Source organism: Lissotriton helveticus, chromosome 10, assembly GCF_964261635.1.
Source record: "Lissotriton helveticus chromosome 10, aLisHel1.1, whole genome shotgun sequence".
In the NCBI taxonomy this organism is placed as follows: Eukaryota; Metazoa; Chordata; class Amphibia; order Caudata; family Salamandridae; genus Lissotriton; species Lissotriton helveticus.
The window spans coordinates 1,144,510,494-1,144,525,441 of NC_136071.1; the positions used below are offsets into that span (position 1 = coordinate 1,144,510,494).

Genomic DNA, 14,948 nt, shown 5'->3' on the forward strand with positions numbered 1-14,948 from the left:
AGAGGGAGAAAGTGAGAGAGAAGATACAGTGAGATCAAAAGAGAAGACATGTTTTTTGATCTGTTATTCATGAATTTGAATCTCAACTAGGCCAAGTTTTAGGTTCATATTTTTGAGGTTGGTAAATGTGTACAGTAATGCCTTTGAGGCTGTAGAAAGGCAGAACAAAGAAACACTTTATTATAAGAGGTGTCTTGGGGTTAAGAGGGTTATCAGAGAGTTCTTCAGACCAAAGGAGAGTGAAATAAGTTTACAGTGTTTGAGAGTAACAACAAAATATAAGACCACAAATCTGAGAAACCTGAAAGCACACCGAGGCATGTAAATATATAAACAGAGAGGAAAAAAGTAATCTTTAAAGAGCACAAATGTGTGCATGTGAGAAAGAAAACAGGATTAGAGCTATGGAAAATGTATTAATTTGCATTTAGGAATAGAAGATCTGGCGTATGAAAGAATATAAGATCAAAAGGTAAAAGAAAGCCCCAAAGAGAAAGTATAAAAGGAGCCTGAGAAACCCAGAGAGTCACATAAAGAGTGAAAGAGACCTACAAGAGAAAACGAGGCACCCTTGAGAATGAGGGAGAAAGGCAGCCAAGCCATAAGAGAGAGCACATGAACTTTTAGTTTTGTAACAATCACTGAAAAACAATACGTTCTTTTTCTGCTGAATATCATCAAAATATGTTGTGCAGAGAAAATTAAAGAAGCCAGATATGATAGCTTGTGTTGTGTGGACCGGTGTCAGGGGGTAGATAAAGAGAGGATGAGCAAAGAGAGAAAGGTAATGTTAAACAACCTAGGAGAGAGTGAAAGAAATCCCTTCAAATAGATCGAGAGATGGGGCGAATATGGATGAAGTAGGTCCTCAGGGAGAAATAGTATGGGCCCCAGAGAGAAAAAAAGGGTGAAAGAAACAAGCCCAGAGAGAGGTGATAAAAAATGTTGAAAAAGAAAAAGAAAGAAAGAGTTCCACAAATCTAGGGTAAAAAGATACCAAATAGGAAAATGGGTGTAAGAGACCGGGAACCCACAAGGAGAGTGAAAAGGTAAAAGAGAGAGCCAGTAAAAGACAAAGGGAAAAGCTCAGAGAGATGTGATAAAAAATGTTGAAAAAGAAAAAGAAAGAGCTCTATAAATGAAGGGTAAAAAGATCCCAAATAGGAAAATGGGTGGACGAGTACGGAAAACCCACAAAGAAAGTGAAAAGGTAAAAGAGAGAGCCAGTGAAAGACAAAGGGAAAAGGGAGAAGGCTTCTGAAAAGTATTAAGACTTTGCAAAAGAGCGACAAATAATGCAGAAGGTGAAATCCTCTGAAACAATGGTTAAAGGAGACACACAGGAAGAAAATTAGATAAAGGAAACACCAGAGGGAGAGGAGAACAGTATTCCCTTTACCGACAGAGGATGAAACAATTCCACACATATTGTTTGTTTGTCCAGCATATAGCTCTCCGCGAACCAAATGGCTCAAACCGATTTGTATTAATATGGGTACTAGTCTGAGTGCAACCGCACTGCGAATATTAAAGACAAGCACTCAGGTGGTAATCGAGATTGCCCTAGCAAAGTTTTTAGGATGGATGTGGAGAATTTGACGACAGATTGATAGCAAGTAGACTGCAACAGTGATATTTTCCTTTCTAAGCATAGTCTTCTACTTAGCATTTCTCCACATTGGCATTGTATTTTTCAATATTTGTTAGCTGGTACAAGCATGCTCGGGTCCAGTCTCTTAACTGAAATCTTTTTTAATATAAAAAGTTTTTAAATAATGTATCCAATGTTAGATTGGTCGTACTGCACACTTTTCAGACACTTAACCTGCTTGTTTTGTTCTGTTTTGTAAATGTGATTATCTATTCATGTTTTGTACAGATTGTAATTATTGGAGCCCTTGTTTTTTATGAAATTTGCAATTTATTGTCTTTTATGAACAAATTGTTCGAAATAAAGACTGAATGAATGAATTAATTAATTAATGAGTATTCCCTTTACATGAGTTGGTTGTCAGTGTTCAGTGCATGTGTGACGTGCTGGATTGTGAGCACAGAGTTTGAAGCCCTCTAGATAAGTGTAAATAGCTCACACTGGTCTGATCAGCAACTGTTGCATCCCCCAACAGTGCTACCTTCTCAGACTGCACAGCGGGATCGAGGTTCATTCATTAAGGCTCATGGACCACTACTGCATATTCCTTAATTAGAACCCAACTGTGTGTCAGGGATTAAACTTCCCAAGCGGATAACTCTTAATGCACTGATGATTTTACATTTAAGGCTCATATTTACCATCACACTAATCAAAGTAATTGAACTTTTCTTCAGTCATGGCGCAATTAGAATATCTTTGTTTATAAAATATCTAAGTATTTGGTGGCATACTCTATTCTGCTTGATATAATAAGGTCTTGGCTTTTTCCCTAAAACATTTTAATTCGCTTTATTCTCCTTGTAAATAGTGCTTCTTATTGACGTACACTAGTTTGAATTTTACTCATGTTGATGGAATATTATATTAACAATGTTAAAATTTTAATATTTTGCAGACCCATTAATCTTTTATGGTTCAGATCTTTTTATTAATTTATCCAGGAACAAATACTCTTACCTAAACCCACAGGCTGATTAGGAGGAACCGTGGGAGAACAGAAGAAGTAGATAGACAGCAAGGAAGGGAGAATACCAGGGGGGACTGGCAAAGGTGGGAGGGGACGGATAAAATATCACCAAGGGAGCATAGCCTCTCTCACCAGAGTTAGCTCTTTAGTAACATATTCAGTGTCAGCAGGCTGGGTCTTTTAGTGCATCATACCCACTGCATTCAGTCTTCGTCTTGCTGATCAGGCATCCCCTCATCCCGTAAGCTGGTGTACTCATAAGTAAAGAGGACTAGTAAATCCCCAAAAGACCTGTGTCAGAGATTAAATGACTGGGCCCCTCATTTTGTCAAAGTGTAGCAACTTGTTCTGCAGGGAAGCAGTAAGCATTTCCATCCCTGTAAGGTCCCACAGTTTATGCAGCCAGTCAAAGTGAGACAACAATGTGTCTGTGCCTTATTTGGCTTTGATGACATGTTTAGCCCCACACAAAGCCAAAGCCATTATCATTGCCTTCCCCTTGTTAGAGTGTAGAGGTTGTGTCGGTATTGGGGAGTCTCAGTAGGACATAGCTAGAAAGACAGGATATAGCTGTTGCAAACATTTCATTGATATCTTTCAGCACGGCCTACCAGTAGCGCCTGAGTTTGGGACAGAGCCAGTGGAGATGCGTCAGTGTGTTTGGGTGTCCGAAGTTGCATTAACAGCCATTAGGACTGTTGATTTTACATTTCCCCTTTTGGCTGGGGTTTGGTACCAATAGTGTGTAATCGTAAGCATTTCTTCTTTTCCCGAGGCACAGAATGAGGAGGTGTGCATTTTGTGGAGGTCCATTTCTTTTGGATGAAGTGAAAATCCAGCTCAGTTTCCAAGCTGCGGGGCTAGAATTGTTGCACAATTTCCATGTTTTGACTCGTGTACCCAGACCCGCCTTATCCAGTATTTCCCTCAGAAGAAGGCCAGTGCACTGGATCAAATGCCTTGTCTCTGTCAATTGACAAGAGAAGTGCTGAGACTCACTCTACAGTGAACATGTGTCTGTCTGTCTGTTAGTCTCTCAGACACCCTGGAAGACAAAGCTGCACAGTGTAAAAAGTTATGTTTGTGACTGGTTGTCTTTGTCTTTATCGATTTAGAGAAATTTGGGAAAGACACCTTATAGTGATTGATTGATTGATAGCTTTATTTCGATATGCGTATATCATAAAAGCATTACACAGAAATATATAAAAAAACGACATATCAGAAACTCATAGACTGTACATAACATCAATGGTAAAAACAGAATAAATAGGTAATTTTTTTAAAAAGTATTAAATCGATAAAGACAGTCTTTTAAGACGTATCAACCAGGCCCATTTAAAAAATTTAGACACAGCACAGACAATAGGGGGGGCAGTGTTAGTCAGTAAAATGCGTAGAGCCTCAGAATGCTTGCGGATACCCATCTCATTACAAAGCGGTTTAAGCCAAAAAGATCTTGGGCGCGCATAATCTGGACAATCAAGGAGAAAGTGCGCCACAGTTTCGCAACAGTCAGAACAGAGGGCACAGAAGCGTGATACCTGCTTTTGCGAGTTCCATCTGGAAAGGAGGTCAGCTAGGGGTAAAGTTCCTAGTCTGAACTTGATGTACAGAGCCCGGTCCATTGGGATGGTGATAATGTCCAGAAAGGGTTCAAAGGCAGTGACATCTTTAGTCCTTAAATATACTGCGGTGGAATTGCAGTGGTGTTGGTTGCTCATGAGTTTTGTGGACACCCAACCCCAGTATATTTTTTTCAGGATCTCCTTTGGGGGAGCTGAATGAGTAAGCCAGCAGTTGTCCAGACCTAGTTCCCCGAGCAGGTATTTAATGTCCCTGAGCCACTTAATCTTTGACCAGCCAACCGAATGCATTATCTCTGCCAGCCCGTCTGCATAGGATTTTAGTTCCGGGACTCTCCATAGTCGGGCCCACAGTAGGAGGGGCCGAAGGCGGGCCAGGTCTTTAATTGGTTTACAACCTGCGTCCATAAGCATCGGTACAGTCGGGGTGCTCATCGGGACTGCCATTAAATCTTTAATAAATTTGTTCTCTGCTTTGGACAAAGACTCCATGCAGCCCAAACCCCATAACTCTGCTCCATATAGCGATGCCGGTACCGCTCTAGCCTTGTATATATCAATGATTGGTGATACGCAATGTTTCGATGATGTGCTGTACTCCTTAAGCAAGGCTCCCCCCACCCTTTTGTGAACCAGTGTCATTTTGGTGGTATGGGGTACCCAACTCATACTGTCGCTCAGCCGAATTCCCAAATAGTCGAATTCTGCAACTTTTTCCAGCGGGATCGAATTCAGGATAGGGGGGCACCCCAGTTTTCTGGGGGGATTCATGACTAAATATTTAGTTTTTTGTACATTTATGACGAGACCTCTCATTACACAAAAATCCTGGAACCGGTTCAAGAGTTTTTGGAGGCCCTGGGGAGTTTTCGAGATGAGAAGGGTGTCGTCAGCAAACAACAAAGTTGGAATCTTAACATTACAGAGTGTGGGGGCGTCTGCTGGGTCTTCAAGCAAGTAATCAACCACCCCATTCACATAAAGCGAGAAGAGGGTGGGTGCTAGGACGCAGCCCTGCCGTACACCCCTCTCTACCTTGATCTTGTCAGTCTTCTCCCCATTCAAGCCCCATCTAACCTGGGCATAGTTAGCTTTGTGCAATTTCATTAGGAGGTCCACGATGTAAGGGGGCATCCCAAGGCCGTACAGCACCCTCCAGAGTTCCTGCCGGGGGACAAGGTCAAAGGCAGTCTTTAGGTCTATAAAGGCCAGATAAAGGCTGCCCTTGCCCAGTACCACCACCTTCCAATACAGTAACAGGAGTCTGAAGACTTGTTCAATTGTTCCTGTGCCTGTGCGGAACCCGGCCTGCATCTCGGATAGTATATAGTTTTCGTCTACCCAAGAGAGGATCCTGCCCAAAATTGCTTTTCCCGCCACCTTCTGGATCGAGTCTATCAGGCTTATGGGCCTATAGTTTCCCGGTAGATCTCGATTTCCCTTTTTAAATATTGGGACTACCTCGGCCCCTTTCCAGGACTCTGGAACCGACCCTCCCTCCATGATGGCATTGAGGAGAGCGGAGATCAACACCCCCCAGTCCCCTGGATATGCACGAAGAAGATCCCCTGGTAGCCCATCCGGACCTGCTGCTTTTAGTGGAGTAAGGGTTTTAATTAAATTCGTAATTTCTTGGGCTGAAAAAAGAACCATATCTCTATCCATAGGATAGGAGGGGAGAATGAATTGGTCGTTAAGTGGGCCTTCAATAGCACAGTAAAGACCCGAAAAGTGATCAAACCATGCCTTGGCTGTAATAGTACACGTCCTCAAGGTGTCATCAGGACGCTTCCTACTACCCACCAAATTCCAAAAACTTCTCGCATCTCTACCGCGACTAGCCGTCAGGAGTTCCTGCCAGAAGTTGTCTTCCCACTCCCTCTTTGCGACTTTTTGGCAAAGTAAATATGACCTTCTGGCCTCCCTAATCCTTATTTGGGATTTAGATTTAACTGCATCAACCAGCAGAGTCTTCGCCTCTCTGCACGTGCAGTTAAACCAGCCTTGTCTGGCCCAAGAACCTGGTCTCTTTCCCTTGGTGCTACTTGGGACAGTAAAAATATCACTAAGAGCCAGGGTTAATGTACAAAATCTTGCAGATACATCCCCCACCCCGCTCCCCAGAGGATCAAGGTTACCTACAGCTGCCGCTAGGATCTGTGATATGGAAAATAGTTTCTCAGGTGAAAGTAACAACTTGGCCCATTTTAGCCGACGACCGCAATTCGAAACTACTGACATATCCGGGACTGAGGAGCACAGATTTTTCCTGCCAGAATCATCTAAGCACCTGTTGGACAAGGTGAGTGAAAGGAGATTATGGTCACTTTCTACGGTGGGTATAATGACCATATCCTTAACGAGAGTCCATAAATGGATATGGAGAAAAAGATAATCTATTCTGGAGGAGTGCGCAGGCCTATTATAGGTATGAGCTCCCTTTTTGTCAGAGTTGGTCCTACCATTGAGTGCCCTCAGGTCAAACTCAGATGTTATAGAGTTGACCTGGAGCGCCACTTCCGACCATTTCTTAATTGGTCTAAGCTCTAGAGCCGGTATGCCCCACCTATTATCAACAACCTCTTGATCCTCTAGAACTTCAAGGCCAAGGGGCTCAAAAGTACAATTAAAATCACCACCCACCAGGGTGCAGTGCTTGTATGGCGAGGATCGAAGCAAGGCTTCCAACCGTGCTATAATGGGGGATTCTCTGCCTCCCTTTACACCTCGGGCATAGATGTTAAATATATTAAGGATAACCTGGCCCTTAGGATTTTTTAGTGTGATATTAAGAAGGTCGGGACATTGAGTATCGTGCTCGACCACCCTACAATTGAGTGAGGTAGCTACCCATACAAGGAGGCCTCCCGAAGGACGGCCACGACCACACTCAGTTTGTACCGCTGGTATATGGTGGGACGAATATCCCGCCTTATGAGAAGGCTCCCTACACCATGTTTCCTGGAACAGACATATGGAGTAGTCCTCCACCAAGGCGTTCCAATCAGGCATTGGCAGTTTCCTATCCAGCCCGGCCACATTCCAACTGAGAACCCTGATAAGTGGACCCGTCACAGTCGGGATGCTACCGGCCTCGATGGTATTAACCAGATCTATAACTCCCACCAAGGGACAGGCGTTCGTGGGCTCAGTCGGAATCGGCACTATCCCTAGTTCCCTTATGCCACCTAGTACCATATGCTCCCTAGAAGCGGGCGGCGAGATGGATTCTACAAAAGAATTTAAATTTCCGCAGTTAGGGGTACCAGTCACTCTGTTGGGTATTGGGCTCCTATTATTAACCTGGCAATCAAGGGATTGTCACCGCCCCTTCCCTAAATCGTTCCACCCGCCCACAACAGAGGTGAGCGGGATGGTAGGGTAAATAAGATTCTGTGAGGAATGGCCTGCTATCCCTGGCCACGGGCAATTTCCTGGGCCATTCACCTCATCGATCAAGGAGGTTAAAACACTAGAGGGGCGTGGGTAGAAAAATGTAAGGTCAACAATGCCAATACCTCCCTTGCCCGTGCACCAGCCCTGTCTCGTTATCCACCCCACCACCCTTGGGTCTTGAAAATTGATCAGAATACAGTCCCCCCCCAGGTTTTTAATGGTGGAACCTATCCAATCTATTCGCCTCACTCCCAGAATGAGTCCATCAACTTCCCCAGGTAGCGGCCGATTCACCCTTAACCAGTGCATGGCTTTGTTTTTAAGCATCTGGAAGGATTCTCTCTGTCCCGGTGGAAATGGTGGGACATTTATCAAGACTGCTACATAGGGGAAGGAGTCAGGGGTGAGGTTCATAGGGGGTTTCTTGTGTGGGGGCTTTTTCAAGGGTGGTAGGGGCGGTCTGGGGACAGGGGGGGCAGGGCGGGGTATCGATTTGTTTGTTGTTGACTGATTTCCGATTCCAGGGGCAGGTGATACAGCAATACCCTTTTTGGTGCCCTCCGCTCCTCCTCCCTCTGCAATACCCAACCGATTAGTGCTAGGCATCGGCTGTTGCACAACAGATTGGCCAGTTAATACAATAATGGGGGCATTTGTGACAGTCCCTGGTGGTGCCGAATTAAGCGACTTCGGGGGTCTCTTTGCCGCTCCACTGCTAGTTTTTACAGACAGGGGAGAGTTGGGATGTTCCCTTTGTCCCTTAGCATGTGGTGGGGCTTCGGCAATGGTCTTGCAGTTGCTATTGCCATCCTGCCTTGACTGTGTTTTTATTAATGCCTTAGTCGAGAAGAAATTGTCAAGTGTAGCCTGCTCGAAGTGGTTTAGGCGGTCAGTAAGCTTGATAATGCGTTCCTCTAATGGAAGCAATAGGGACCGTAATATCCGTTCTACTTCGGGAAGCAAGCTAGTCAGCCACGGCTGTGTGTCAACTGTTACCGTCCCTGTATCTATAGAGGTGGGTGGACTAGGATCTGTTTTGCCAGAAGGTGTAATTGCCCCCTCTTGCGTAGGTTCACCCCCTCGACTCTCTACAGTAGCTGCCTTGCTAGGATACATACTTTTATTGACTTTCCTGAGTTTATGGGGTGGTTTAGGGGGAAGGCTTTTCCTAGATGTATTGTTACTTTTCCTTTTAAGACCCGGTTTTGAGTTGGTCAGTGGAGCACACACCACAGTTAGGGGGGTTGGGGTTGTGGTGGGACTTGCACTTGCACGGGGGACGATCAAATCACCCACACTACCCTGGTTGGCCCCATTCATACTTGCATCATGACCCAGATTGCAGAAGTCAGGTAGTTGGAGTGAGGACAATGGTGTTACTAAAGCGGGATAAATTTGGCCAGAGCGCTTGTCCCCCGAGTTCTTTAACAGTTCAATTGATAGTCTGCGCTCTGCGCGCCTCTCAGACAGCGATAGCTCTTTATCAATAGGGTTGGCGGGGCGATTGAAAAACTTATCCAAAGGACCGACCACAGATTGGCCAGCATCGGCCGTTGGAGACCTCAGGACTGAACCATTGGGGTGGTCCGGCATATTGGAACGTTGGGAACCCACTTAGCTGCTGACTAATAGATGTATGCAAATGTCAGCGGAATGGCCCAGCCCGGCCTCCAGCGGCCCCGGACGGCCACAGACGGTCCCGCCCTTGTCCCGGGCTTCTCCCGGCGCGCTCCCGCACGCTCCCGCGTAGCGGAAGCTCCGTGGACCTAAGTACACTGGTCCCCTTTAGTCGTTGGCTGATAGGCAGGGGGGCGTGGCCAGCGGGGAGAGCAGCCCAGGTGTTGCTGGTTGGGCGCGCATGGGCTCCTGGACACTGGAGTCCCTGCCTAGCAGCTCGCAGCCCCGCTGGTCCAACCGCCACTCCCGCGCTCCTCCCAACAGTCGCCCGCAGCAGACAGCCTCCTCCAACACAGACGCGCTGAGGGACCCGCGAAGCGGGTCCGGCGAGTCGTCACAGAAGCCGCCTCCGCCCAGCAGAGGCACACCAGGTCGCAGTGTGCAGCGTGGAGTCCGGTAGGAACAGCAAAAATCCGAAAAGGGTACCTTATAGTATGTCTGCAGGACAGTAGGTTGGAATAAGAGTTCGGTCTTAGCTTTTGGCTGATGATCAATATGTCAGGAGTTGGGGAAACTAGTGAGTCTTGATTAGCTGCATCACATGTTGGTAGGTTGGGTGTTGGTGGGAGATCCTTGAGTTGTTCTCTGAACCGTAGCAGGTTGGATGGGTTGTGATGCTCTATAGGAAATCTGTTTCAAGGGCTGTTGTCAAACATTAAATGGATCAGCCGTCTGCGGAGTATTTTAACCCCTTCCCTGCGGTGCTAATTCCACCGCGGTGCGGGGATTGAATTAGGGGACGTAACCCCTTGTGTAGTCAGGATTGCCCCCGGCTGCCCTACGTCACGGTAGGCATGTTGGGGGCCGTCCGAACTCCGCCCACTAATTAATTCTACCGCACAGGCTGGGAATTTGCGCCACACTCGGGAATTGGCGACGTTCGGATGGCCCCTGGCCGTCTTGAGCACACACCCACCGTGACATAGGACGGCCGGGGGCTGTCCTGAGCACACAAGGGGTTAAAGTGAGTTATTGGGAAGGTGGTGTGGGGTTGGAACACAGCTTATTTTGGGGGGGGATTTTGTTCTTGATCAATAGTGGTGCTTATCAGTAAATGGATTTGTGAGGTAGTGGCGTGGAAGTTGAAAACGAAACAAGAGTGAGTTGTTAGCATCCAGGAAATACAACAATGGATTGTTTAAGTACATCTCTCCAAGAATGGTAAACAACAGATGCATGTGTTAAAAACCTTAGCCCTGCCTAGTCTTTACAATATATTATCAGAGTGTGGACACCAACGAATTAGCAAAATTGAAAGGCAGCAGTGGCCTTTTTGTATATGTGTGCGTGTGTGTATGTAGATGGAGAGAGAGAGAGATTCAAAATTTTAATAAAAAAACACTGATTTGCTACAAAAGGTAGTTGGACACTTTAATGTGTGTGGCAATGTGTGTGAGCCAGGACAAATAGCACAGGGGAACTGGCACAATCTGGCCTCTTAAGAGACACCAGTGAAGACTCTGGAGTAAATAAATACAACCTTTTAGGGTAGGGGTTCTGGGAGAGTATGAGGAGGAAAAAGAAGGGCAATACGGTCTGTACAGGATTGACGAAGAGCATTGTGATAGACAAGAATGCACTGGAAGCGCTAATCAAGGGGTACAGTGAGAAAGTATGCAGAAAAGAAATCGCAAGGTGATATTAGGACAAGGTCAGCTGGAAAGCTGATAAGGAAGAGAGGGTGGGGTACAAAAGAGGAAAAGAAAAAAGAGAGGTAGGGAATGGAGAGGGTGAAAAAATGGAGTAAGGAAATACAAAGCAGAGAGCATAAAAATAGCAGAGAAAGGTAGAGAAATACTGCACATGAGATAGGAAAAGCTTAGTGGAATGATTTCCAAAGGATGGGAGAGGAAAGGTTGGAGATAAAAGTGACAGAGAATAGAAAGAAAAATGCTGGGATGAGAATGAAGAAAAGATAGGATGCTCAGAAACAATGGAAAGGAAGAGATAGAAAGCAAGAGGGAGGAAGGAGGTGTGAAAGAGAAAGAGGAGTGGATGCACTTTTGGCCAAACTGAACGATGAGTGGGCCCGATGTTGTATATCATGTTAGAAGTCAGCAGCAGGAAACCCACCTAAATTAGGGCAAACTTCCCTGGCGTACTGATGGCAGGAACCCTTTAGTGGATAGACCCCCACCTATGATAACCTGCAGTCAGAGTGTGCCCAACAACTAACTCCACCATCCAAGGTTACTTATAACGGCTGTATTGGTAACAGTGGCGTAACAAAAGCCCCGCAGCCCCTGCAGTATGGAGAGTCGCAGGCCCCCCTCAAGTTTCGTTACGCCACTGCACTACATTCCACCCCATAACCTTTGACTATCATCACCTACATATATCAAAAACTGAACTTCTTAACTGAAGGCACAAATGTGACTGAAAAACTGCAATTTTTAACTGAAACCACAACTATGATTCAAGAACTGCATTTCTTAACTGAAACCACAACTATGATTGAAGAACTGCATTTCTTACTGAAAGCACATGTATAATTGAAACACACATTAAAACAGTGAAATCATAAAAGCATGAAATAATCATTTCAAAACATGTAGAAATAGCTTGTGCATATCTGGATACTCAGTAAGAATAAATGTTTGATGGATACACAAAATAAATTATGCTAATAGAATCAAGCATATGAACTCAGTAATGCTCCTAATGTCTCATATGGCTAATACTGGAACCTCTAATTTTGAAGCAGCGATAATTATATATTTTGTGCTTCAAAATAAAGGCAACATCAACTCGAAAGTGAAAAACCAAGTTCAATTGCACAATTTTCTTTCTCTTCAAAGTAACTAGCATCTGCAGAACAAATAATGTCCTTCTATTTGAAAGACACACAGCCTTCTTGCATTTAAAATTATTATAACTGTGTTCATTGTACTTCATGTTTATAAAATCAGTTAATTGTTCTTGGCTTGGTACGATTGTCTGGTTTGTTCAGCCACAGTTTGCACCATTCGGTGATCACTCCAGGGTTGGGGATGGAGGGGGGATCCCACCCACACGGGTACACAAACATGGACTGAGACATCAGGCACACCAAAACGTCGCAGTATGATAACCTGGAAAAGAAACAAGCATCACTCTTCTTGCAGAAAACATTTTTCAAAAAGTGTATGTTTTCCTTTTCTGTTTTGAGTTTGAAGGCACAATATTATCATTCCTGTCGGCACGGTTCTCTGCTGGCTCTGGGGAATTATCTAAGAATTCTACCCACACGTTAGCCTCTGAATTCTTGGTATTAGGATGAAACTCTCTTTTTCCCTGCACAGTAAGAAGGGCTGGGGCAGTCTCCTTCCCGACTAATTTTCCACTCACTTCTGAATACGTGCTCCCTTTATAAATTGGCAGCAGCCCAAGGCAATCCATCTGCTCTGTCTGCTCTGGTAAAATTCCTTTCTTCAACTCGTTACCCACCTTCTGTGTGACTGGTCTGGCTTGTGCATACTGACACATAAGAATCACAGTTCTAGGGAGATATGTATCCCTTCATTCTCTGCCCACCTGTTTTATGGTCTTCCTTTCCTAGGTGCTTGTATTTAGACATGCACACCAAATCTAAATCGTGTGTCACCACCTCTGTCTCCAAGATTTTAGCCTTTTCATCTGTAAGGGAATTAAATGTTCTGTCATGCACAGTAACTGCGCTTTGCAGTACAATCTGCCACTTTACTGGGGAATCCTGTGTCTCAAACTCAACCCCTGGACTTTCTATTGGGACCTGCACAAACTGTTCATGCAAAACTGTCTGTATATACCACTTAATACCCGTTGCTTCATCCCATTGATATATCGCATTATGTCTTATTGTCTTCTGCCCAGTGTCTTTCAATGCGCAAAAGCACAAAAACATCTGTATTTGTCTAGCATTAAACAAAAAGTCAGTCCACAACTTTAAAAGCATACAAAAAACATTCTGCACAGTCTGTTGTGCAGATTCAAAAGCACATTGCTGCATTTCTTTATTCAAAATAAAGTTTTTCCATGTAGAGCAAGATTCATCATTCACTGACATGTCTAATTTATACCTGCAACCAACGATCACTAATTCTAAGAAATTGGTCTGTTTATGTTCCTGCACATTCACATTTTCTCAGTTCAAATTCATTTCTGGCTGAGGAACGTCCTCAAAAGAATTAATTAAGACCTTCTGTGAGGCCAGGAGATTAACTGGCAATATCTCTAAGTTCACATGTTTCACATATGACTCAACCTGGCTATCAGAATAGCTGGTCAAAACAAACGGCTTTCAGAGCTTGGTACATGTTTGACTCTTTTTTGAAAGACTTGTTTTCAAACTGAGCGTCAGCCAACTCTCATCTCAGCTCACTACATTCTTTTTCTAAATGTTCACATTTTTGATATATGCTAAACAAAGCATTCACAATGACACCGCTGTTTCTGTCTGAAATACCAAGTTGTTTTCCCTCTTCAAATAACTCAATTGTCATCTGGGACTCTGCAACTGAAAACATAGGCATTTTTTTTAGAGCATTTTCCCCTTTTAATTTTCTTTCGTATCCTGCTGACTACGCCAAGATGTTTTGTTTGCGCCTATCAGATAATACAGAATCTTCCACATGGTAGCCCAGCACCCGGCACAGCAAAGACTTTAACGCAGCACCTTCAGAATAGGGTTTTATTTTACAAAATGCAAGGACTCTCTCTCTCTTAGAATAAGGCTTGGGGTTTTATTTTACACAATGCTCTCTAACCTAAAGGCTTTCCCAGAGGCCATTGACGGTTGTTTGGCGGCCTTCTCTTCCACCCCTAACTATTTTCTCTACTGATGAGGGAAGTTATCCCGAAACCCGAGCCATGTCTCGGGCGATATCCAAAAACCTGGGACATGTATCGGGTCTAGAGATCATCAGTTTTACAAGTACCTACTTGCACCCACATGGGTGAACCACGCAAGAACTCCATGTACCAGATTCCCGAGGGGCGATCCGGAGGAGGGGCTAGCGGTGTGTGCTTCATTGCGATTGCTTATACAAATTGGCTCCCTTGAGCTTTGAGCCGACGGGCTCCTGGACGACGCACCTGCGTGCCAGTTTGGGCATCGAGGCCATTGACGGTTGTTTGGCGGCCTTCTCTTCCACCCCTAACTATTTTCTCTCCTGATGAGGGAAGTTATCCCGAAACCCGAGCCATGTCTCGGGCGATATCCAAAAACCTGGGACATGTATCGGGTCTAGAGATCATCAGTTTTACAAGTACCTACTTGCACCCACATGGGTGAACCACTCAAGAACTCCATGTACCAGATTCCCGAGGGGCGATCCGGAGGAGGGGCTAGCGGTGTGCGCTCCATTGCGATTGCTTATACAAATTGGCTCCCTTGAGCTTTGAGCCGACGGGCTCCTGGACGACGCACCTGCGTGCCAGTTCGGGCATCGAGGCCATTGACGGTTGTTTGGCGGCCTTCTCTTCCACCCCTAACTATTTTCTCTACTGATGAGGGAAGTTATCCCAAAACCCGAGCCATGTCTCGGGCGATATCCAAAAACCTGGGACATGTATCGGGTCTAGAGATCATCAGTTTTACAAGTACCTACTTGCACCCCCATGGGTGAACCACTCAAGAACTCCATGTACCAGATTCCCGAGGGGCGATCCGGAGGAGGGGCTAGCGGTGTGCGCTCCATTGCGATTGCTT

The 14,948-nt window shown here is 45.1% G+C and overlaps 1 protein-coding gene across 7 annotated transcripts in view; it reads right to left on the minus strand.

Annotated features, from left to right (window-relative positions):
• The window catches only part of ZCWPW2 (zinc finger CW-type and PWWP domain containing 2), a 918,117-nt gene that overhangs the window by 138,372 nt on the left and 764,797 nt on the right, over positions 1-14,948 (minus strand). For 6 of the 7 annotated variants that reach the window (XM_078663943.1, XM_078663945.1, XM_078663949.1 and 3 more), the window contains exon 8: positions 12,794-12,895. The exons of the other annotated variant lie outside the window; for it this stretch is intronic. In XM_078663943.1, coding sequence (XP_078520069.1) covers positions 12,794-12,895 — 102 coding nt within the window. The remainder of the gene's footprint in view (positions 1-12,793; positions 12,896-14,948) is intronic. 7 annotated transcript variants of the gene reach the window in all.